This window comes from Drosophila hydei, unplaced genomic scaffold (genome assembly GCF_003285905.1).
Source record: "Drosophila hydei strain 15085-1641.00,03,60 unplaced genomic scaffold, DhydRS2 tig00008114-arrow-pilon, whole genome shotgun sequence".
NCBI lineage: Eukaryota > Metazoa > Arthropoda > Insecta > Diptera > Drosophilidae > Drosophila > Drosophila hydei.
In genome coordinates, this window is record NW_022045827.1 from 383,560 (window position 1) to 406,571 (window position 23,012).

The following is a 23,012-nucleotide window of genomic DNA, read 5'->3' on the forward strand; positions in this document are numbered from 1 at the left end:
ATGAACTGCATAAAACATGAAATATCTTAATGCATGCACATTTTTTTAAAAAACGTCACAAGAATATGTAAAAAAGCTTTCATGTTACACTTGAAAGATGTTCTCGCATGCACGCAGATACCGTGATCGATTGGTAAAGAAATTGCACAGCTCTAATTTTTTTTATCGGCTGGCAACCTTGCACAGTTAGTGAAATCCAATTTAACTGCAGCTAAAATTCGTTCGCTTTTTTTTGTGTGCTGCAAATATTGTAAATAGTTATTCCGCGTTCTGTGTATATAGACAAACAATAATGTGCAACTTCAATAAGTAGTAAATAATACCAAATATCGTTGATTTCATGAAGCAATAGCTTGCCGTAAAATCCGTACGTGTAAAGCAGGAAAATCGAACAACTTTCTTTTCCCATAGTGTGAGTGCGAGTGCGTGTGTGTGAGAGTGCGCTAGTGCTAGTGTGTGTATGTGCATGTGTATCGCTGCCATGCAAATGCGAAAAAGCGCAGCGTAAATTACAAAACTACGCAACAACAAAAGTTAATTAAACTAGAAAAAATCGAGTTAATTATTCGACTAGCGGGAAGGCAGACACGCCCATCGTTGTCAAACGCCCACGCAATTAAGACACCCTCTCACCTGCCGACGACGACGTTGACGGCGCCGTCGCTGCTGCCGCTGCAGTAAACAACAGCAATAAAAATAGAAAAATGAAGAAAATCCTGTCGAAATTCGACAGAAATGAGAAATTGGAAAACTCGCACAACAGCTCCTCATCCAAGGAGACTAACAGTTTCGTTGGCAAGGTCTTCACAGTCGGACGCGTCACGGTCACCGTCGAGGATGTCTTGGCCGAAGGTGAGTGCGAGGGGGAAACTGAGCTGCTTATCAGATGTACATATGTATTAATGTTTTATGCATATGTGCGTATGTGTGCGTAAGGTATTACATATACTGATGGTTGCCACCAGATTTAAAATTTGTAGCCAGATAAGATAAAAATTATTTAAAAAAATATATATGTATTTATATAAATATATGATATATATATGATAGTCTGTTCTTTTTTTAATGTGGGGCGTAAACAGCTGTGTTTCTCACTTTGGTAATTTGTCGGCGCCACTTGTCGCGTGCTGCGCGACTGGGCACAAAGAAATTGTCAATTCCGTTTTCTACTATACAAATTAATAGAAATTCAATCAATTATGCACATTAATCAAGCCAATAAAGCAAGCACTATACATATTTTGCTATTTCTCTACTCTGTAAGCGGCCGCAAACAAAGCTCTGGCATAGTTGCCATCCGCAAAAGGCAGAGTTCAGCAACGATGCTGATACTCTAGCCTTTTTTTAGCTAAAAATGTGTGATGAAAAATAAAATTTGCTAGCTTATTTAGAGTGGTTATCAGGTGTCATGGTCTTTTTAATATTTAGAATATAACTATATTATTTCATATCTAAAAAGTAAAATATTATGAATCACTTTGGTTCTTCAGCTTCTTCAACACTTACAAAGTTAGTTATAAAATTTGAAAGCACTGATAAATATAGCTGTTTTTAGCTTTCGCATGCGAGCCGCATACACTGTTCGGCATTGCCACAGTCGAAGGCAAGTTGCAGATTGCCAATGTCCTTGAATTGAAAGCAATAATATCCTGCATTACAAAATGCCCCCCTCAATAGTTGAGTGCTTGGCAAATAGCAGCTACTATTTTCAACAGCTGCTCGACATTTATTTACATTTATTATTTTACTGTTGGCATTGCGCACGTGTGTGTGTGTGTGCGTAAAGCCTATTGGTCCACCTTATACTTGGCTACAGTTATTGATATTTTTGTTCTTTATTTTCATTTTTGGCTATTTTTGCAACTTGGCAGGCAATGTTGTATGTTGACTGCAGAATGTCGGCGTCAGCTGTTGTTGTTGTTGATATTTGACTTGACTATTAATTGACCAGAGTTGCCATCTCGTTAAGAAACAAAAATTCATTACATGACTAAGTGATTAAGCAAGAACCAAAACATAAGGAGTTAGCCGCACTTGCTTTCCCTTCAAATTGCCGCTATCTTTCTTAGTCATTATTTTGGGCAGTTTCATTTTTTTCATTTACGTCACAAATTGCAATTGCAACTGCATTTTTTTTTTGTTGGCCGTTGATATACGCTGCCAACCTTCAGCATTGATTAACATTTGACTTTATAATTTCACAAACGCCAACTAAAAAGTCGAGCAAAAATCGAGCACTGCTACAGTTACAATTACAATCATACACACACACGCACAAACACACGCATGCTTGTCGTATTTGTTGTTGTTTGCGGGCTCCCTAAATGATTTGTATGTGTGTATGTTTTATTATTCTTGTCATTGTTGCCGCAGTTGTTGTTGTTATTGTTGTTGTACGTGACCTTCAGTAGCTTTGTACAAGTGTACACATGTACCTATTATGTTAATTTTGTATGTATGTATATTACGTCGCTTTTTATCGTTCATTGGAGTGGCACCAGAGTAAGCAAGGGTGAAACTACTTAAGCGGGTAGAGGTTGAGGGGTAACTTTAACGCCGTTTGTTGTACTTGAACGAAAATCTATTACAAAATGACTATACACACTACATAGCTTGCATAGCTAAGACAAGTGTAGATAAGACTTGATTGATTTCAATTTAAAATTTACAAATGAATTCACGTACCAAAGTATTGAGCAAAAATACTTTGAATATTTTTGCAACAGATAACTGCACAAAGGATTAACAGACGTGCACAAATAGAGCCGACTGTTAATAACATTTGAAATTGAAGTAATGCTAAAAGTATAAATTGCCTGTTATGAAATAAATAAATATTTAATGTTAACTGTTATCATATCATATAACATATCAAGTTAACTTATACTTATTAATCTCCTTAGTTAGTTAGCACATAAATTGGGCTGTTCTAAGATTTGCCAAAAAATTCTACTATTCAAAAATCTTCTCTGCAAACTGAACAACTTAACATTGATACTCTTCATAGTTAAGGTACTGCCTGCTGGCCTCCAGTGTGTGTTGTTTTTCCTAGCTGTCGCCGGTCTAGACTTTACGATTGATTTAAATCTCGAATAATGACTAATATTGTATGTATCCACTCATTGCAGGTGGCTTTGCCATGGTTTTTCTGGCACGTGGCAATGGCGGAGGCAGTGCATCAACCAACAAATACGCACTGAAACGAATGTACGTCAACAATGAGCACGATCTGAATGTGGCGAAGCGTGAGATACAAATTGCCGTAAGTGAAAATACATATAGTATTTAAAGAGTTGCTAAACTGTTCCTTTGTATTGCAGAGCAACTTGAGTGGGCACAAAAATATCATTGGTTATGTGGACTCGAGCATTACGCCAACTGGAAACGGAGTGTGCGAAGTGCTGCTACTGATGCCATACTGCAAGCATCACATGCTGGCCATGATGAATGCGAGGTATGTTTCAGTCTATAGAGAAATCAATTAATTATTCAGAGTATGAGTTAGTTCGGCTTGTCACTTTCTAATACAATTTATTTGTTGGCAGATTGCACGTTGGCTTCACTGAGCCGGAAGTCTTAACCATCTTCTGTGATATTGCCGAGGCCGTTTCACGTTTGCATTACTGCCAAACGCCCATTATTCATCGGGATCTGAAGGTCGAGAATATATTGCAAACGGATGCTGGAAATTTTGTACTCTGTGACTTTGGTTCGGCCACAGCCAAGACTTTAAATCCTCAACAGCATGGCGTCACTGTGGTCGAGGAGGAGATACAGAAGTATACAACGCTCTCGTACCGTGCTCCCGAAATGATTGACCTATATGGTGGGAAGAGTATTACGACTAAAGCAGATATTTGGGCTCTGGGCTGTATGCTCTATAAGCTATGCTTCTTTGCCCTGCCCTTTGGCGAGAGCACGTTGGCCATACAAAACGGACAATTTGCCATACCAGACAGCTCCAAATACTCGCGTGGCATACACCAATTGATTAAATATATGCTCGACACGGACATGGAACGACGTCCAAACATTTGGCAGGTGTGCGAAGTGGCGTTCCGGCTGGCGGGTAAAGATAATCCCGTGCAGAATTTGCATGTAAGTCCAGTTTTAGCTATTGAAGATTGGAGATTAATTTGGTTTTACTTTGTAGAAATCCGCTATGCCGAACTTTGAGCAGCTGTTGGTGCCTCCGTTTGAGTCGGAGGCAAAGCGCATCAATGCTGCAGCCAAGGCAGCCAAGCCGCAGCAGAATGTATCCATAGTGGAGGCTGGCACCAGTGTGGCGCCACGTTCGCGCCCCAAAGGCTCCAGTACAGTGCATGGCCAAAATGCGCTGGGTCTGGGTCTACCGCCCAGTCCACTGCCACGTCAGAATATAACATCGCCACAACCGCAGGCTGTGGTAGAGCAGTTCCAGGCAAACTTTCCAGCTATGCCGGCGGTGGCCTCTACTCCAGCAGCAGCACCGGCACCACCACCACCAACTGTGCCGGCAACAGCAGCTGCTGCAACAACTGCAGCGGTTCCCAAAGCTGTGAATAACCTGTTCGAATCGAGCGTCTATCCCGATCCCTTCAATGAGGCAGCTATTGCAGTTGCTTCCGTTGCAGCTGCCGGAACAGCTCCAACAACAACAGCAGCCGCAGCTGCAGCCACTGTTACCAGCGATGCGACCAGTGAATTGCCAGATACATCACTCAATGAATTGGGTCTAACCGGCAGCGTCGGCACGCCCACCAAGCACATGCTCACACCGCCCAAATCAAGCGGCACCGGACATCGAAGGAATGTCAGCGACACCTCGGCCTTTAATAAGTAAGTGCCATATGAATATCAGCCACATCTGGTTATATCTATTTGTGTGTCTGCTCTTCTCTTGCTTTCACTCTCAATGCACACGTTTGTACTTGTGTTTTCTCATAAAACCCCTAAGAGCAACAAATGACGACGATGAACAGCCGCAAAGTCAATAAAAAAGCATAAGATATCATGTGCTCCCTATTGGTTATACATGATAACACGCACAAACTTTATTACACGCATTTCACAATATTTATTTACCAACAACTTTTGTGTTTTACTGCTCCCTACATTCAAGTCTTCAAGATGGTTTTCAAATATGTGCTATTATATATATATATATTCTGTTATGTATATATATATAGTTATGGTCAAGACTGCAAGTTTTATAAATTGTTAGCTGCTCCATATTCTAGATCGCAACTTAAAACCAAGTGCATAAAAGGATACAAAATGCTAAATGTTGAGACTATACTCGTATACCCAAATATGTGCCTCTAGTTTTTATAATGTATAACATTCAATATTAAAAAACAATCAACATTTATTGGCAGAAAAAACCAGACATAATAATACTTAATCAACTTATGTACGAGATCTGTTCAAAAAGTATCTCGTTTTTTGTATTGCTTTGATATTTATTTGTTTATTTATGACTGTCTACGTTGGGTCCATAAAGTAATCCCCATCACAAAATATCATTTCTTATGCGTCTTTTCTAGACCTACAGTTATAGAAATTCATAATACTTTTTGAACAGATCTTGTACGAGCTAACTTTTTAGTATACTATATACCATATTACTATATACTCTTAGTATACCATAAAGCTTTTAGTTCATTAGAACTAATGCCTGAACTAGTTAGTTTCTTCTCTAAAATGAACTTTCATTAACTTAAAAATAATGAATAGTAAAAATGAACTAAAATTGAATTTTTGTAAACTAACTCATGGAAAATAACACTGATTTTTAAGTTACAAAAAATGCCCTACAAACAGCATGGCTCACAGTTATGTTAACGCTCTAGAAACTATTACAAGTTGAGGGTATATCTTAATCTAATCTCTATTCATATAATTGATTTGGTACGCTTTGCTATCTCTTCCCGCCCGCCTCTCGTGCATCTGTCATGATGGTCATTTCCATTTCCGTACACTCATAATTGCATTATTTTGTTGCGCCGCCGCAGAACCTTTGCCAACGAGACGAGCCAGTTTTTGGCGCCGTATAACAACAACATTGCCATGTGCGGAGATGGGCCGCCGAGTGCGTCATTGGCCAGCGCTGCCTCGAATCCGGGCATCTATGCCAGCAGCAGTGCCACGGTCACATCCCTGTCCAGCAACGAGCTGGCGCGTCAGACCATGGACAAGCGCGTGGAGGCCTGGAATCCGTTCGAGGAGGAGCAGCCCTTCAGTCAAATGACCGAGGATCACATTTTCGAGGCCGAGTTCGATAAGATACGACAGCGTGGCAGCCAAGGCAGTAAGTAAACAAATACTAAGCCTAATACAAACATCATCGAAACAATCTGTTCACCAATTTGTCAGTCAATTAATCAATCAATCAACCTTTTAAATACTCTATATTTTCGTGGAGGATCAATCGGTCAACCAATAGAGCTTTTTAAACCCGACTTTCAAAAGCCTATGTCAGTCAGTCAAGTAATGAATCAAGCAATCAATTAGCATGAACTTTGAAAACCCCGTGTACCGTTACTTTACGAATCTTTAAGGGTTAGGATTATGCTTTAGACATATAATACTCCACTCAATCAAACCGGCAAAAGCTCATGATTTTTCACCTTTCACAGGTATAACGGCAAAGTCGGCATCTACGACGTCTACGCTGACGCCCACGGAACAAAATTTGGCATGCGTCCCAGGAGCTGGACCGAACGCAACGGCAACTACAGCCTTAACAGCTCCGGCTGTTGTGCCGGCGGCTGTGTCGCCCAATCCACCAGCAGCGCTGGCTGAGGATCCATTCGGCTCGGCGCCGTTCAGCTTGCCGCCGGGTCTGCGCGAGAAGGCGAGCTCCTTGCGCAAAACTGGAGGTAAAGCATGAAATTTGTAAAATTCTTATTGTTGCCAAGCCAGAAATACGTTTAGTTTCTCGATTGTTGCTTTTGTTGCTCTCAATCTCTCTCGATCTAGAAAGTGAAAATGAATTGAACGTAGACGTAGTCTAAAATACCCATCCACAGTAGAGTAACAACAGCTACAACAACCACAACTACAACAACAACAACGACAGCAGCCGCAGCAGCAGCAACAGCAGCCAAAGCAACAGCAGCAGCAGCAACAACACCGACAGCAACAACAACAGAAAGAGGATTCTCTCTTGAGAGAGACTAAGAAAAAGACATCCTCATAGAACAGAAAAACAGAAAGTGAGCGAGAGAAAGAGAGAGAGCGAGAGAGAGAGAGAGAATGGGAGTGGGTGTAGGCGTGTGAGAGAAGTGGGGAAGTGGGGAAGTAGTAGTTTGCTTCAGAGTGCCATAGATCGATTGACGATCCTCATGTTGCGACAAACCTACTGTCAAAGCTTACTTAAAACTATGCTATAAAATCTATATACATATATGTATATATATATATATATATCTATATATACATATATATCCATATTTTTTGTAAATATTCAAAATGCACAATTACTAACCAACAAAAGTTTGGCACATTTGTTGTATATAGTATATTCTATTATACATATACAATATATATATTTTCTAGTATGTTGCAACAACAATTTGACAAACAGACAAAGCAGTTGATCAACCAATTTGTCTTTAACTATAACCTTAATCTTAACTTCAACTCCAATCTAAGCGCTTCTAACAAAAACAAATTTTTGGTGCTGGTTCTACGCTAGAGAAACAATTATTACTTAGTAACAGTAACAGAAACAGTAACAGTAACAGTAATATTAACAGTAACTGTAATTAGTGGTTGTGGTTTTATTTAACCAAAAACAATATTCAAACATCATTTCAATTATTATTGTATTGTAACATTTGGAGTATGTATGTGTATGTCAAATGGCAGCTAAGTAGAGTAAATGTTAACCAACAGTGCAGGCAATGTTAAGCCTGAATAAAATCCTATTGAAAACATAACGGCAAATGTTATGTACACGCGACTACAACTTTCATGTTAAGCTAACAGCGCAGACAATGTTAAGCTATTTCTGAACATTTAAGTGTTCTGTTCTGTTAACGTAAGCATAACAGTGCTTTGCTATGTTTACATATGACATAGCAGCGCACTCATGAGCAGTGCAAGCAGCAACTGTTATTTAACAGTTAACATTTCAAGCAGCTATATCAAAATTTTCTTTAAAAACATTACAAATTAGCGTAAAAAAAAAAACAAAAAAGAAATTGGATTATTGTTGCCTTTCGACATATACTGCATTCTGTTTTGGGTCTACTTTATTGTACTTTATCATGTGCTCTATTTCTGTGTGTTTTTGTAAACTAAATTAAGGCTAAAGAAAATATCAAAATATGATTATAAAAAAGAGAAAATAATTCAAATGTGTTTTAAAGCAATAATTTGCTGCATATCAGATTCGACAACAGTTTATTAAGCTAATTTAAATATATATTCAAGTCGTGCAATTCTAAACAACTTATGCTAAATTACTAAAGATTATAAATTAGGCAAATTTCAAATTGAATTTAATTAATTTAAAAATATTTTTTTATGCTTTTCCAACACTGCAAAGTTCGCGTTAAACTGCGCTCGCTGCGGATGTGGCGGCAATTGAACAAATGAAATGCAATGCAACAAAATTGTTAATAATAAAATTAAAAAAATGTCCAATCAATGCTAGACAATATATATATACAAATATATATATATATTTGCATAAAGTCCAATAGGCAAACAAAGATTAATTCGTTCCTGAAAAAGCGACCACAAAATATAAAAAATATTGTTTAATTAGCTGTTCAAAAAAAACCTGTTAATACTTGTATATAAAATTATTAAAGCAAACAAGAAACATAACTATTTGAAGAGTTTAAAGTATTATTCCAAAGAGTAAAGAACTAGATTTTAAAATTAAACAACCATATATATATATATATATATATATATATATATATATATATATATATATATATATATATATATATATATATATATATATATATATATATATATATATATATATATGAACAAATATGAAGCGCAATGAAAAGCAACACAAAAGTCAGGTAAAGATAGAAACATAAACCTAATTAGCAGCAGCAAATTAAACTTGCAATCGACAGATATTTATCTATATACACACAAGCATATATGAAAATCAATATATATTTATATATACACAAATGTTGAATGAAGAAGAAATTGTATAAGCGTTAAGCAGCAAAAAGTTACAAAAAAAACCGATTTCAAATGCAATAAACCAAAAGAAAAATAAAATGCAAACAAATTTAATTAGCTTAACTTAAGCCGCGTGCACTACAGTGAACGCTCGATAACATGAATTTGTTAGAAATGAACTGAATGTTCTACAATTGAAAATTCTCTTATTTGAGAGCGTTCACTGTATTTAAAATAGAATGGGATTTATTATTAACTATTTACTAACACCAAAAGGCTATGCACAGGGCAGCATTAATCTAAGATAATGACAAATATTTTAAGTTTCTTATAATTTAAGATAAAAATTATTGTTTAATGATCATATATACAGTATAGACTGCCTAATAAGAACAGACAATTGTTAATTTAGATAATTAATTGCTTAAATACTTCAATAGTTTCAGTTTTTCAATTCAGTTATGTGTGTACGTACTAGAGAGGCTCTACTGTATACTAATAGATTAGCCAAGAAGCCGAGAGGCTCTACTGTATAATAATAGATTAGCCAAGGAGCCGAGAGACTACTGTATAATAATAGATTAGCCAAGGAGCCGAGAGACTACTGTATAATAATAGATTAGCCAAGAAGCCGAGAGGCTCTACTGTATAATAATAGATTAGCCAAGGAGCCGAGAGACTACTGTATAATAATAGATTAGCCAAGGAGCCGAGAGACTACTGTATAATAATAGATTATCCAAGGAGCCGAGAGACTACTGTATAATAATAGATTAGCCAAGGAGCCGAGAGACTACTGTATAATAATAGATTAGCCAAGGAGCCGAGAGACTACTGTATAATAATAGATTAGCCAAGAAGCCGAGAGGCTCTATTGTATAATAATAGATTATCCAAGGAGCCGAGAGACTACTGTATAATAATAGATTAGCCAAGAAGCCGAGAGGCTCTACTGTATAATAATAGATTATCCAAGGAGCCGAGAGATTAGCCAAGGAGCCCAATAGTCCACTTGATATAGAAAAACTCACCTGTCTGCAGTCTCAAACTGTGTCCCAGTATAGATATTTCGTAACACTTGAAAGCTTTATATATATATATATATATGTTAGATCCATAAAAGCTCTAAGATCTAACTGCTTAAGATTCAGTAGATTATTTAAAGTTATATCAAAATATAACGAACAAACATATATAAAAAATATATCCTTTTCAGTTTTAAAATATTAAAAGTCTTACAGCTAATATTATATAGAACAAGTATTCGAATGAATTGTTAAATTCAAATATTTTTATAGCTAACTAAACCCATAGAGCATGAGACTATTCGGCTAAAGAGCAATATCTTTTCGTAGAGCAAGCCTGGAGTAGAGCTATCATAGACGAAAAACCTTTTCCATTAGACAGAAGTTAATTTAAATTGAAGATCTTTGGGCGCCCTGTGCATAGCCCACTTGAAGAAATGTATTCATAGATGATCGTTTAACTCACAGCTCCAAGGATGGCATCGAGGACGTCACATCTAACTAACCCACACAGCCACACATGTACAGATGCACAGCTCATAGATACTCACACACACACACACACACACAGCATAATGTCTATAGCATTATACATATAATAAGCATATGATCGTGTAATCCTAATCCCGGACAGAACTGTCCAATAGCCCAACTGTCAGCCATGTCGCACTCCAACTAGCCCGTAAACTCATAAACTGCATAAAAGTACTTGATCTCATTCACAGCCAAATTCATTGTGAACTGCTCGTCGGGCAGCGGCGGCACGCCCAGCATACCAACTGCAGGGAATGCCATCTCATCCAGTTCATCCAAGTGGCTGCTGTCGCCCACACTGGAGGAGGACAAAACGTCGCTCATAAGTCGCCTGAAAACGGATTCCGACGGCGCTGGCCTCGGCCTGCAGAGCGAGGGCGGCTCTGTGGGTACGGGATTCGTTAAGCTGCCGCTGGAGGATCGCAACAAATATGAGAAGCTGCGTAGCAACGATCAGCCCACGTCCGATGACTCCGACTCGGAGTTCTTTCAGCAGGACAGCGATGATGGCGGCGGCGGTGGCGGCGTTGCCGGTGGCAGTGCCAAAAAGGCGGCCATCTTCAAGCAGATCGTGACGAGCAACATACCGGAGACCATACACAAAATCCAACAGGTGGCCTATCAGAAGGTGGACAAAACGACGCATTTGCCCATTGTGAAGAAGCTGCGTCAAACGGCGACCACAAAGCGACCCTCATCGTCGGCACAGCAGGCGGCCCAGCAGCTGAACCTAATGGCCGCCGCTGTGGCTGCCCAGGCAGCTCAGCAAGCGGCCCAAACGGCAGCGGCGGCGGCCAATGCTGAATCGGACGATGATGCCGATTCCATTGGCTCGGCCAGCGATTTGCGTGCCGAGGATGATGATCTATTTGATGAGAATCCACGTGCCACCCAGGCCAAGCCCCGGCGCGTGGTGCCCTTGGACATGGATGGCATTAGCGAGAGCGTCAAGACCTGCAGCAGCTCGGCCTATCATGCCGAATGCGAGAGCGTCACCACGCACGAGGATGATGTGCGCAGTCGTGTCGTGGTCAAGGTGCGCATGCGTAAAAAGGATCGCTCGGCGGCGGTGGCAGCGGCCAGTGGGGACACCAATCCCGGCTGTGCTGGCAGCGGCGCCGGCAACGAGGAGCTAAGTCCCACGTCCAGCGATCTGCACAAATTCGGTGATCGACCGCTACTGCTGGACGATGAGCTGGACTACGGTTCGGCAGAGAGCAAGAGCAGCAACGATTCGTCAGCACCGGCGGCGAACGAACAAACTGAGCCCGAAGAGCTGGACGTGTTTGCCATGGCGCCCTTCAAGCTGCCCGTCGGCAAGCCGGCCAAGCGTGTGCCCAAGCCCAAGCAGCCGCGTCCGCGACCCAGCGAGCCGGAAATGTGGACATCGACGCCCGTCAAGGGTGCACCGGAGACGCCAACCAGCCAGGCGGAAAATTTTGCCAATTTCCCAGCACAGCAGGAGCAACTGCAGCCGGAGCAACAGCCGCAGCTAGATGAGTTCAATGAGCCCATATTCAATCCATTTATCGAGCAGCCAGCGATGCAGCATCAGCAACTGGATGATGGCGAGCAACGTGATCTCTTTGGCTCAGAGCCATTTCCGCAGGTAATACGCAAATGTGTTGTCGTTACGCCCGATCCAGTCCAGCTCCACTATCCCAACCACAACAACAACAACAACAACAACAACAACAACAACAATGTGATTAAAGTGAGTGCTGTTGCACCTGTTGTTACGATCAATCATTCGATTATAATTAATAAAACGCCCGAACCGTTGACCAATCACCAAACGAACAAGAGCTGCAGCAGTGTCTATGTGAATGCCATCAGTTCCTGCTCCTTGCCAGCTCCAGCACCCAGCACACAGCATGCCCAGCCGTCTGCAGGCCCAGCTTCAATAGCAATACCAACACCACCAGCACCACCAATACAGCCCGCACCACATTTGCAGCCACTGCTGCCCATTGCCGATAATGGTTTTGTGCAAATCTCTCAAGAACGCTGCTCGGATTACACGCCCGACGACGAGGAGGAGCCCGTGGTGTTGCGCTCTGCCCACCTGGTGGCAGACAGCGATCCGCCAGCAGCAGCGACGGCAGCCGCTGCCGCTGCCGCAGCCGCCGCCGTCGGTGCCACCACTGTTAAAGCCAAGAAGGAAAAGTCCCATTTGGCTGTAAGAGCTCTGCCAGCTAAGCTCACCCAAAAGGTCAAAGGACATGCCTACAAAAAGGTCAGTGCCAGCGCTTTAGGTTCCACCTCATCCCTCAGCTCCGGCAGCAAACAGAAACATCAGCGTCTGCAATATCAATCGCACGACGACGACGACGATATCAACGTGGTCGGCGGCTCAGCTCAGGATGAGAATCGCAGCAACTTTCAATCGAATACCATTCAGAACTCCGCCAAGACGGGCTTCAGCAATATGAGCTTTGAGGATTTCCCATCCGATCAGGAGATCGATCGCATGTCTAAGACGATACCGTTCGAAGTGGTGCGCAAGGAAAAGATGCTGCTAGAAGCCGAAAAGAAATTCGGGTCGCTAAAGCGACGCAACAATTTGTTCTCCTAAAACAGTTAGCCGTCTACAGTTGCGTCTGTGCTTATCGGCACACTGTTATCAGCACGAGTGGAAAATTCCTAAACAAACAAAAACAGAGTAGAGACTGAGACAATGTTTCAAAAAAAAATTGGTTAGATGAAAAGCTGCTGCTTTTCTCTCAGTGTGCATATTTACTCTATATTTTTATTATTATTTTTTAATTTTTTATGCGTTTCTTTTATACTTTTTATTAGCAGCTGCCACAGTTACAAACACACACACGCAAAGAACTTCCAAGCACATAAATATATATATATATATAAATATATAGACCATTTACCGTTCAGGCGCAGATATGTATTTTTTGAGAAAAGTATTTCTCTGGCTTTTTTGAACCCAGAGCTTAAAATCCAATAAGAAAAACAAAATAATAGCAGCTGATCTATATCTATATGGCAACAGATATAGACATATATATATATATATATATATATATATATATATATATATATATATATATATATATATATATATATATATATATATATATATATATATATATATATATATATATATATATATATATATATATATATATATATATATATATATATAACTAACAACTGTTATTTAGTGAGAATCATACAACAATTCAAATTGTAAATTAGTTTTAGCACATTCGCTCGATCAATCGATCAGAGATGTTGCTTTATGAATTATATAGAATTTATACGATTGCGTAAGTTTACCAAAGTTACATTTATTTGTTTATGGCATTTTCCCTTTGATTTGCTTTGTCAAATTAACACTATTATTTATTTATATATATTATCTATACATACATATATAATCTTTATATACATATATATACAAAACATCAATGTGATTATAATACCCTCTAACACTCTAACAAAATGAAAGAAAGATCAATTAAACAACAAAAACAACAACATAATATTTACTAACAATGAAATTCGTACTCAATTTGTTTATGAATATGTATTATTATCGACTATATATAAATTATCTATATATTTATATTTATATTTATACATATAAATATATATTGTACTCGGCGAATAAACTTGTTTCACCACAAATAAAAAGGGTATAAGCTGTGCGTCTTTTTTGGGCAACTACTGTGCGCAGGGCTAATAGCAACATTGTTTTGTACGTCACTGTAAACATGTAGCTAAATGACAGATGTGAAAGAGTGTGCCAAGAATTGAAGATAAGTACCGTACGATTGCCTGTGTTTCCTATTGGCAGTCACCCAAGTAAGTCAACAGCAATAAACAGGTCTAAGAAAGAAGATTAAAAATGAGAAATTATAACACATATACCGTTTGCTTACATAAACTGTGCCTTTAGCAAGTAGTGCTCATATATGCACTTGACCCAAAAACAACAGGCATAAGCCATAAAGAAAATGACAGTATACGATATAGGTGTGCACCTTATTGAGCGGCTACTGTTCATACTGAAAGCAGTAACATTTTCACAAACGCCACTGTACCTACGCACTTACGTCAACAACAACAAATGTAAACAAGAAACAGCTGAGCGAATGCGAAAGTGAGAATACCGTATAATTGTGTGTATAAGTAGTAAGAGTTGCCAGCAACGATAAATAGAATAAAAAAAAAGCGAGCGACGAACAAAACAACAAAACAGAACAACAAGAAAACAAAAAAGATATCAGCAAAATTCATAATCTCACGTACGTTCGTAAGCAAAAACCGTGGCGACTCTATAAGCACCGCAATTTGAAATCGCGTTAAATAGCGCTAGACACAGAAATATCAAAATTTTATTATATCGTATGCAGTCGCAGCTGTCACGTAGCACCAGCCGGAGCAAAATGCTACCCGACTTCACCGGCAATTGGAACCAGCTGAAGGAGAAACCTCGCATCTTGGTCAAATGTGGCGGCTTCTCCAGCCAATTGGCACGCAATGTTAACGAAAAGGTGGACGGCGATCCATTGTGGGGCTCACGTTTCGATGCCACTCAACCGCTCGCAGTGGTCAAAACCCATTTGGACTTTCTGCGAAAAGGCGCGGACATTATACTGACCAATACATATCAGTCGAGCGTGGAGGGCTTCATGAAGCATCTGGGCAAAACGCGCGAGGAAAGCATCGAACTAATTGCCAAGAGTGTGGAGCTGGCGAGGCAGGCCAAGACGCAGTACCTGGCCGAGTTGGCCACAAATAACGGGAACATTGGTCCAGATATGCCCTGGATCATGGCCTCGATTGGACCATACGGTGCACATCTGCACGATGGCTCCGAGTATGCGGGCAGCTATACGAATCTGGTCAACTATAGCCAGCTGCAACAATGGCATACCACAAGGATTGATACTTGCCTTCGTGCTGGTGTAGATGGGCTCGCGGTGGAGACGTTGCCCTGCCAGCTAGAAGCGTTGGCTGTCACAGATCTCATACTAACACGCTATGCCACAGCTCGCTTTTGGGTAACCTTTCAGTGCAAGGTGAAGATTGATATTCTAGCTTTTGCTCAATTTATGTAACACTTAGTTTCTTGTCAGGATGCGGCTAGCCTGGCACATGGCGAATCATTTGCCCAGGCTGCTTTGGACGTTTGGAATCTGGTTGTGGAGTATCAAGCGCAATCGCGCCTGCTGGGCATTGGCGTGAATTGTGTGAATCCCAGCCATGTGACTCCTCTATTGAAATCCCTGCTGGACATACTGCCACGCGATGAAACCGTTCCCCTGGTCGTCTATAGCAATCGCGGCGAGATCTACGACAGCGATCGTGGCGAGTGGACAGGCAACGGACTGGATGTCGCTTCATTTGTGCCCGAGTGGCTGCGTTTGGGTGTACGCATCATTGGCGGCTGCTGTCGCGTCTACCCGGACGACATACTTGAGATACGGAAATGTATTGATAACATCGCCCAGCAGCCGCAATCGCCCATACAAACATCCTTAGTGATATAGTCGCTATCTGTCCCTATCGCCTTCTCCGTCTGTCCCACTCTGCGTGTCTGAGTGTGTATTATTCCCATTCACTTTTCGGCCTAGACCCATTTATATATATATTTATATATATATAGAAATTTATATATAAGTGTTTCGAACTGTACGAAATTGTTGCTAATTAGTTAAGAACTAACACAAATCGACAGATTAAGCGAATTTATGTCATTAAAATGTGCGAAAAAGTTTCTATTTATATATATATTTAAACCAAGGTAACGTTTTCATTATCATAAAGCTTAAAGTATGGTTTTATTGATACATTCTGCTGCACTTGTTCAATTCATATTGGAATAAACTTTTCCAATAGGATTCTGATATACTCAAAGAGCAGCTAATGAATCGAGACTCCTATAAAAATCTGACGAATGTGCTATGTATTTATATATATAAATAAGACTGTTAGGGTAGGTGAAAATGCTTTCTGCACCGCCAGTTAAGTTGTCACGCTGACCGGTCTCTAACTGAGCAGTGAGTGGTTCATTCCCACTCTGTTCCAAGTATCTCAACTTTAGTCCATTTTCTCCATTTCCATCTCCAAGATTTCTGCTTCGGTTCTACACACATATAATTAGCTACTTTTGTTCTACTTTAAGTAACCTTCACTAAACCGATTCACGCTTTAACTTCTGGGAACTTGTAAGCAAACTCCGGTTAGTAATAGTATAATCTAACTGATTGCTACTCGCCGATAGATGGCGCTGATTTTATACTGACAAACACAATTCTTGTATATAAACACCTTATCATATAAGAATTGTTTTATATATGTGACACATACAACCATATCTGGGGAATATTTCAGCTTGATCTATACTAGTGGCTATACCACTTTTGTTTCGTTTTAAGTACACTCGGCGATTGTATGAGCCAAATGTCTGCCATATGTCCGCCTGTCAGGTTCACACGAACAGGTCAAAAGTTATCAAAGCCGACAACAGACGGCTTAATTTAACAGCTGATTAAACAATTACAACCAAATCAATACTTGCTCTATATAATAACTAATTGCCTGAACTTCTCGCCTCAGTTAGAGCGTCCAATTGGATATGTGTAGTATCCAATTGGCTGTGAATGCCCTCCGTTTGGTATTGCATCAGATATTTTAGCTCACTGGAGCAATGTGCCCGGCTGTTCAGATGTCCGTCCGTATGTCTTGCTTGTCTGCCTGGCAGCTGGACTCTACGCTTCTTATCACTAAGCCGGCCACTAGTTTGTTTTTGTTTGGCTTTGCATTTTTATTTTTGTTTTACGTTTTGTTTTGGCTTCTGATAAGGCAACAAGCTATAAAAGCAACCAGACGGCATTGTAAACCACTTAAACGCGCCTAGAACGTTCACAGCACAGCATAGTTCATTAATATATAGACACACACACGCACACGTTTATATATATATATATATCAGTGGCAGACCGAACGGAATTTAATAAAGCAAAGCCCACATTGTTGATCGCATCACAAACAAATAGAAAACAACAATTTAATCAATTACAAGATCTATTTATAAGCTTCCAAGGTGAGTGTTAACAAAGGCGCGCCTAGAGACGAGAGCGTGTTGTTTTTGCTAGCGTAGACAACTTAAGACAAGCTTTCAATTGAGCTTTAAAAAAACTAAGAGAGAGCCTAAGCCTTAAGTGAATGTGAGTGAAGAGTTGAGCGGGAAAAGGATAGGTGGGAAGAGTGAGAAAGCAAGCATAAAAGGAATAATAGAAGCGCTGAAGAGAGGGGTAAGCGTTAAAAGAGGCATGTCAAAGTAAGGCAAGACGAGAAGAACACAGAAAACAAATGTAATGAATTATAAAGGAAGAGGAAAGGATTAAAGAAAAGGAGTCTAAAGAACAGCGGAAATAATGTCAGGTAAAGGACAGAAGAGAAGACAAGTCGAGAAAAGAATATGCACACAGAAAATAAGCAAGTCTGGGGAAGGCAAATATAGCAAACGAAGGAGAAAACATATCATAGCAAAACACAACATAGAAAATAATGGCTCCAAGTGACTACAGCGTGTCACGCATTACAATGCTATCTATAGCGCGTGAGTGCAACCAAAATATCTGGCATAATAGAGATCAATTGAGTGTGAAGTCTTGTTAAATCTTGTTAAGTTACAGTGCAAGTTCATTGAACTTTGACGCGGACAAGGCTTTCGGGTGGTAAACAGCTTGAACTACAATGTGTCTATTATTATTATATTAATCAGCGAGAAAAACAAACAGCATAAAGTCGAGCGTTTAGGCAGATGTCAAGGCTCACACTGGGTGCAAAGAAAGCTCTGCAGCCCAGCTGGTCTCGGCGCTGTTGATAAGCACAATTACAACGTTGTAATCAGTGGCTGACTATACTATACACTGACTATACATATATATATATATATATGTGTATATATATACATGTAATTCAATAATACCCTTTTCTGCCCGCCTGTCCCAATCTAGCAACATTTAATCATGGGTCTGACGCGTTTACTGGTCAAAGATGGCGGATTTGGCACACAGATGACTGTCCATGTGGGTAACTCGGTGGACGGTGATCCGCTATGGAGTGCTCGTTTCAATGCCACCAATCCAACAGCTGTTATCAATACACACTTGGACTTCTTGCAGAGTAGGTGCAAAACAACTCCCATTAGCAAAAGTATAATCTAATTCGATGCTACTTGCCCATAGATGGCGCTGATATGATATTGACAAACACATATCAGACGAGCGTTGAGGGCTATATGGAGTACTTGGAGTTGGACGAGCAGGAGAGCGTGGAGCTGATCAAGAATACCGTGCAATTGGCGCACATTGCCAAAGAAAAGTACCTAACGGAATGCTATGAGGCACAGCTCGCAATACCCGAAGGTAAGCTCTATAAATATTGCGAGTTGCTTAACCCATAATCCCTTCTGCTCTATGCTGTCACAGGCTACCCTTTGATAATTGCTTCGATAGGACCCTTTGGTGCTCATCTGCACGATGGCTCTGAGTACACCGGCAGCTATGCGGACTATGTACCAGCAAAAACCATTACGGACTGGCATCGCGTTCGAATTGAGGCATGCCTCGAGGCGGGCGTGGATGCCTTAGCCATTGAAACGATACCCTGTCAAATGGAAGCGGAAGCTCTAGTTGAAATGCTGTGTGACGATTATCCAGATGTTAAATTCTGGGTAGCCTTCCAGTGCAAGGATGAAAGCACTCTTGCCCATGGCGAAGATTTTGCAGATGCAGCAAATTCCATTTGGGATTTGCTAGCAGAACGTAAAGCCTTAGACAAGTGCCTAGCAGTGGGCGTCAACTGTGTACATCCCCAATTTGTGACGCCACTCTTTAAGAGCTTAAATGGCGATCGCAATGTCGATGAACAGATTCCCCTCGTGGTCTACCCGAACAGCGGTGAGGTCTACGATGTGAACACTGGTTGGCAAGGTCGAGAGCATTGTGTGCCGCTCGAGAATTATGTGCCAGAGTGGACACAGTTGGGTGCGAAAATCATTGGCGGCTGTTGCAGAACCTATGCTCGTGACATTCGACGCATTAGCGAGGCTGTCCACGCCATAAACAAGCTTAAAAAAATTGCCTGAGATGGATACGAAGATCTCTGAGTAGAACGAAATGCATTTGACTTAGGTATTCATGTATGTAGATATTTAGTATGTAAATGAAAGTTATGTCAAAATGTTCACAAATATTTTTGTCATAAAAAATAAATAAAACTAAATTAATATTATAAAGTTTGAATTAACAATTTTTTCCACCATGTAACGGTGCAAAAAATATCGAAATTAATCGAAAACGTATTCTATCACCATTCAGAAGGAAGTTCTGTGTGTTAGTTAATTCCACCAAGTTGGCAGTACCGCTTGAATGACATTCGCAAAAAAACGCCGCGACTAGAACAAGCTTGCGAAAAATTATAATAAAATTAAATATATTAAATTAATTGGTACTTAAGAACGCCAACACACACACTAATACAATGCTGATCAAAGTGAAGGTAAAATTTAAATACAAATTTAAAATATTAAATAAAAGTTGCTGGAAGAAGGCCGCGCCAGCCATGCGTCAGCTTTGGCGGACAACAACAAAAAATAGACGGCAAACGAAATATTGTAATTTGCTAATTTTCTTTTCATATTTACTTAATTTTTATATAGACACTGACAGGCAAAGAAATTGAGATTGACATTGAACCCACAGATAAGGTTGATCGCATCAAGGAGCGCGTCGAGGAAAAAGAAGGCATACCACCCCAACAACAACGTCTCATATTCTCCGGCAAACAAATGTTAGTCTGATGAAACTCGAATTGAAATTAAAATTAATAACTTTGTGATGCTACTATTAGGAATGATGACAAAACGGCGGCGGACTACAAGGTGCAAGGCGGCTCAGTGTTACATTTGGTTCTGGCTTTACGTGGCGGCAATCATATCTATCTACAGAATTAGACTGGCGGTCGGCGTGTTGAACTCGTCTTAGTAAATTGGTAATTGGTGATCCATTTAAGTCATTTTCTACAAAGCCACTTTCATGTTACTCAAATAAAAGCCCTCAACGGTATTTACATATAAACAAAAACACACAAAAATGATTGTCCGCTGTTAAGATGTTGGACAGGGATGCCGAGAAAGTTGCTTTACTTGATTTAAATTTGCTACAATGTGAAATCTGAATGGATTATGGAAAAGCGACCCCCAAATTGGACTTCATTAATAACAGTTTAAGAACTAGAAACAATTATAAAAATACATATATATTTTGTGCTCTCTAATTGCGTACATAACGTCCGACTAGCAAATGATTCTTTGGCGTGCATTGTTCCGGCTTAAGACGTGTGAGTATCACCTGGTAGCCGGCCTCTTCCGCCTGCAGTTTGCGATCCGTGTCGACAATACACATGCAATGCATTCCCTGCAGCGTTGTCTCCGGCTTGCAATTGCTGGTGCCCAATTCATGGGCTTGATCCGCCGTATGCGCTATATACAAGTAGTCTTTCATATCAATCGTCTCTTTGAAGCGTGTACTCAGTGGATAAGTAATATGTGGCATAGGCTGCAGTGAACCGTAGCAGCAGGGGCAGCAAACGAAGCGCGCATTCACACGTTGACACTGCTGCAGCACAATGTCCGTAGCTGTGCCACAGGCATGCAACGAGGCGCCTATGTCGAAGCGACCCATAAAATAATCAATATTGCACTGATAAAAAACACAATTTCTCAGCTTTAGTTCGGCTGCGCGCTTCTGGGCGTGCGTCAGCGAAAACGCCTTGTTCTCCAGCACAATGACCGTGCACTGGGGCAGCTTAAGAGCGAGAAGTATGGCCAAATGGCCAGTGCCGCTGCAGAAATCAACAATACGATCGCCAGGCTGTGCCAAAGAGACAACCGCATTGGCCATATTCTCGAGTTGCTGACGCTTACGCTCTAGCCGTTTCGCTGGCAATGCTGAACTCTTGACATGCGTCGGCTCAATGCACTGCCAATCGATGAGCTGCTCCCCAAAAGAATGTTCTGAATCGGCAGAGAAATGCAACTGTAGCTGGGACAGTTTAGCCAATGCTGCCTCCACTTCTGCCTGACTGGTATAAATACGATTTCTCGGACGATAACGCTTCGGATCAGCCTTATAGAGGCTCGTCTCCTCACAATCAGGTATGCTCAGTAGCTGTGTGTGCTCCGCCGGAGTCACAAGCATGGGCACATACAGTTCATGTAAGATTCGAGCACAATTTGAATCGAAGCTTTCAATCTGCAAGATAAGGGATGAATATTTCAATGTATTTATGTGAATTGGAGCCTACGCACCTCGCTGAACCAGGTGCTGGTCAGTGGAAAATGAGGCAGCATCTGTGCGCAATGCTGGAAGACTAGACGCAGCAGTGGGTAGAGTATCAGATCGGCAATGGTAAAACTAATACCCTCAGCGAAACGATGTTCAATTAAGAGCTGCTCCTTGGGTATGCTGCATTCGATAAGCACACGCTCCTTGCGCTTCAATGGAGCACCGTTTTCTGTAAGATTGGCCTGCTCTCTAGCCAGTTTATAAATGTTGTGCATGCGCACCGGCTGATTCATGTGCTGTTCAAAACGCACCACCTCAACCGGCACCTCGCGCAATTGCAGCTCCTCGGCTTGCAACTGGCTAACCAGATTGACCACATCTACCTCACAGAAACGCGTCCATATGGAGGCCTCCGCTGGTGCCAGTAGGCAGCTGCCCTTGAAGCCCAACAGTTGACGCAAATGCTTGTTAGGTTGGCGTGCCACTAGCTCCCGGCAAACAGCGCAAGTGCCTGCAATATAAATATTTCCATCCCGTTCATAGATGGGCAGACGCAGATCCCGGAGGGCGGGCAGCTTGGCGGCATCGCGACAAGTGATATGCTGATCAGTCAATTCACGTCTCAGTTGGGAGCTGCGTAAAGCAATTTTACCACCGCTAATTTTACTTGCCACAAAGTTAACTTTAATATTCTGGGGCTCCTTGAGGTAGCGATATGTGTACAGCGCTAGGAACGAAGGCACGCTGGTATAAATGGTTGTTTCCGCATTCTGGGTGCTTAACTCAATCTCCACATACAGTTGATCCATAGTTTAATTAATTAAACTAAGCATTTAACTAAGGAGTGTGAAATTAAAACACAAAATCAATTGAAACACAAAACCAACAAATAAAAATTAAATCAAAGTGCGTTTGAGGTTATGAGCAAAAATAAATAAAAACAGCTGTTTTGCCAACAGGCACAAGCAACAGCTTACTGTCATTCACAAGTCAA

At 40.8% G+C, this 23,012-nt stretch overlaps 5 protein-coding genes across 7 annotated transcripts; 4 read left to right on the forward strand and 1 right to left on the reverse strand.

The window, feature by feature from the left end:
• The first annotated feature begins 171 nt into the window (after nucleotides 1–171).
• LOC111595760 (AP2-associated protein kinase 1) lies at nucleotides 172–13,404 on the forward strand. 3 transcript variants are annotated; one of them, XM_023309633.2, is made up of 8 exons: nucleotides 172–852; nucleotides 3,129–3,262; nucleotides 3,321–3,454; nucleotides 3,546–4,098; nucleotides 4,154–4,818; nucleotides 5,994–6,289; nucleotides 6,618–6,860; nucleotides 10,889–13,404. In XM_023309633.2, exons 1-8 carry the CDS (start codon nucleotides 705–707, stop codon nucleotides 13,270–13,272), a joined length of 4,557 nt encoding a protein of 1,518 aa, XP_023165401.2. In that variant the 5' UTR covers nucleotides 172–704; the 3' UTR covers nucleotides 13,273–13,404. The 3 variants fall into 3 exon arrangements, with proteins under 3 accessions (XP_023165401.2, XP_023165404.2, XP_023165403.2); XM_023309636.2 differs by lacking the exon at nucleotides 10,889–13,404 and adding an exon at nucleotides 6,961–7,085; XM_023309635.2 differs by lacking the exon at nucleotides 172–852 and adding an exon at nucleotides 2,896–3,012.
• Nucleotides 13,405–14,633: 1,229 nt separating this feature from the next.
• Nucleotides 14,634–16,315, forward strand: LOC111595770 (homocysteine S-methyltransferase 2). The gene is made up of 2 exons (XM_023309652.2): nucleotides 14,634–15,739; nucleotides 15,797–16,315. Exons 1-2 carry the CDS (start codon nucleotides 15,065–15,067, stop codon nucleotides 16,208–16,210), a joined length of 1,089 nt encoding a protein of 362 aa, XP_023165420.2. The 5' UTR covers nucleotides 14,634–15,064; the 3' UTR covers nucleotides 16,211–16,315.
• A 1,226-nt stretch (nucleotides 16,316–17,541) lies between these two features.
• LOC111595791 (homocysteine S-methyltransferase) lies at nucleotides 17,542–19,866 on the forward strand. Its single transcript, XM_023309678.2, has 4 exons — nucleotides 17,542–17,766; nucleotides 18,686–18,854; nucleotides 18,917–19,096; nucleotides 19,160–19,866. The coding sequence occupies exons 2-4, from the start codon at nucleotides 18,698–18,700 to the stop codon at nucleotides 19,816–19,818; spliced, it is 996 nt and encodes a 331-aa protein (XP_023165446.1). The 5' UTR covers nucleotides 17,542–17,766; nucleotides 18,686–18,697; the 3' UTR covers nucleotides 19,819–19,866.
• Nucleotides 19,867–19,980: 114 nt separating this feature from the next.
• On the forward strand, nucleotides 19,981–20,886 carry LOC111595793 (NEDD8). The gene is made up of 3 exons (XM_023309679.2): nucleotides 19,981–20,231; nucleotides 20,392–20,522; nucleotides 20,583–20,886. The coding sequence occupies exons 1-3, from the start codon at nucleotides 20,214–20,216 to the stop codon at nucleotides 20,683–20,685; spliced, it is 252 nt and encodes an 83-aa protein (XP_023165447.1). The 5' UTR covers nucleotides 19,981–20,213; the 3' UTR covers nucleotides 20,686–20,886.
• An 85-nt stretch (nucleotides 20,887–20,971) lies between these two features.
• On the reverse strand, nucleotides 20,972–22,930 carry LOC111595789 (glutathione S-transferase C-terminal domain-containing protein homolog). The gene is made up of 2 exons (XM_023309674.2): nucleotides 22,042–22,930; nucleotides 20,972–21,985 (listed from the first exon to the last, which is right to left on the reverse strand). Exons 1-2 carry the CDS (start codon nucleotides 22,825–22,827, stop codon nucleotides 21,005–21,007), a joined length of 1,767 nt encoding a protein of 588 aa, XP_023165442.2. The 5' UTR covers nucleotides 22,828–22,930; the 3' UTR covers nucleotides 20,972–21,004.
• Between the last annotated feature and the right edge of the window lie 82 nt (nucleotides 22,931–23,012).

Excerpts from the sequence above, each read along its gene's own strand:
- LOC111595760 (XM_023309633.2), top strand. The coding sequence starts at position 705 with ATGAAGAAAATCCTGTCGAAATTCGACAGAAATGAGAAATTGGAAAAC. Across the intron at positions 3,455-3,545 it reads CTGGCCATGATGAATGCGAG|ATTGCACGTTGGCTTCACTG; the intron begins GTATGTTTCAGT and ends ATTTGTTGGCAG. Across the intron at positions 6,290-6,617 it reads ACAGCGTGGCAGCCAAGGCA|GTATAACGGCAAAGTCGGCA; the intron begins GTAAGTAAACAA and ends CACCTTTCACAG.
- LOC111595770 (XM_023309652.2), top strand. The coding sequence starts at position 15,065 with ATGCAGTCGCAGCTGTCACGTAGCACCAGCCGGAGCAAAATGCTACCC. Across the intron at positions 15,740-15,796 it reads GGGTAACCTTTCAGTGCAAG|GATGCGGCTAGCCTGGCACA; the intron begins GTGAAGATTGAT and ends GTTTCTTGTCAG.
- LOC111595791 (XM_023309678.2), top strand. The coding sequence starts at position 18,698 with ATGGGTCTGACGCGTTTACTGGTCAAAGATGGCGGATTTGGCACACAG. Across the intron at positions 18,855-18,916 it reads ACACTTGGACTTCTTGCAGA|ATGGCGCTGATATGATATTG; the intron begins GTAGGTGCAAAA and ends ACTTGCCCATAG. Across the intron at positions 19,097-19,159 it reads ACAGCTCGCAATACCCGAAG|GCTACCCTTTGATAATTGCT; the intron begins GTAAGCTCTATA and ends ATGCTGTCACAG.
- LOC111595793 (XM_023309679.2), top strand. Across the intron at positions 20,523-20,582 it reads ATATTCTCCGGCAAACAAAT|GAATGATGACAAAACGGCGG; the intron begins GTTAGTCTGATG and ends TGCTACTATTAG.
- LOC111595789 (XM_023309674.2), bottom strand. The coding sequence starts at position 22,827 with ATGGATCAACTGTATGTGGAGATTGAGTTAAGCACCCAGAATGCGGAA. Across the intron at positions 21,986-22,041 it reads CCAGCACCTGGTTCAGCGAG|ATTGAAAGCTTCGATTCAAA; the intron begins GTGCGTAGGCTC and ends CTTATCTTGCAG.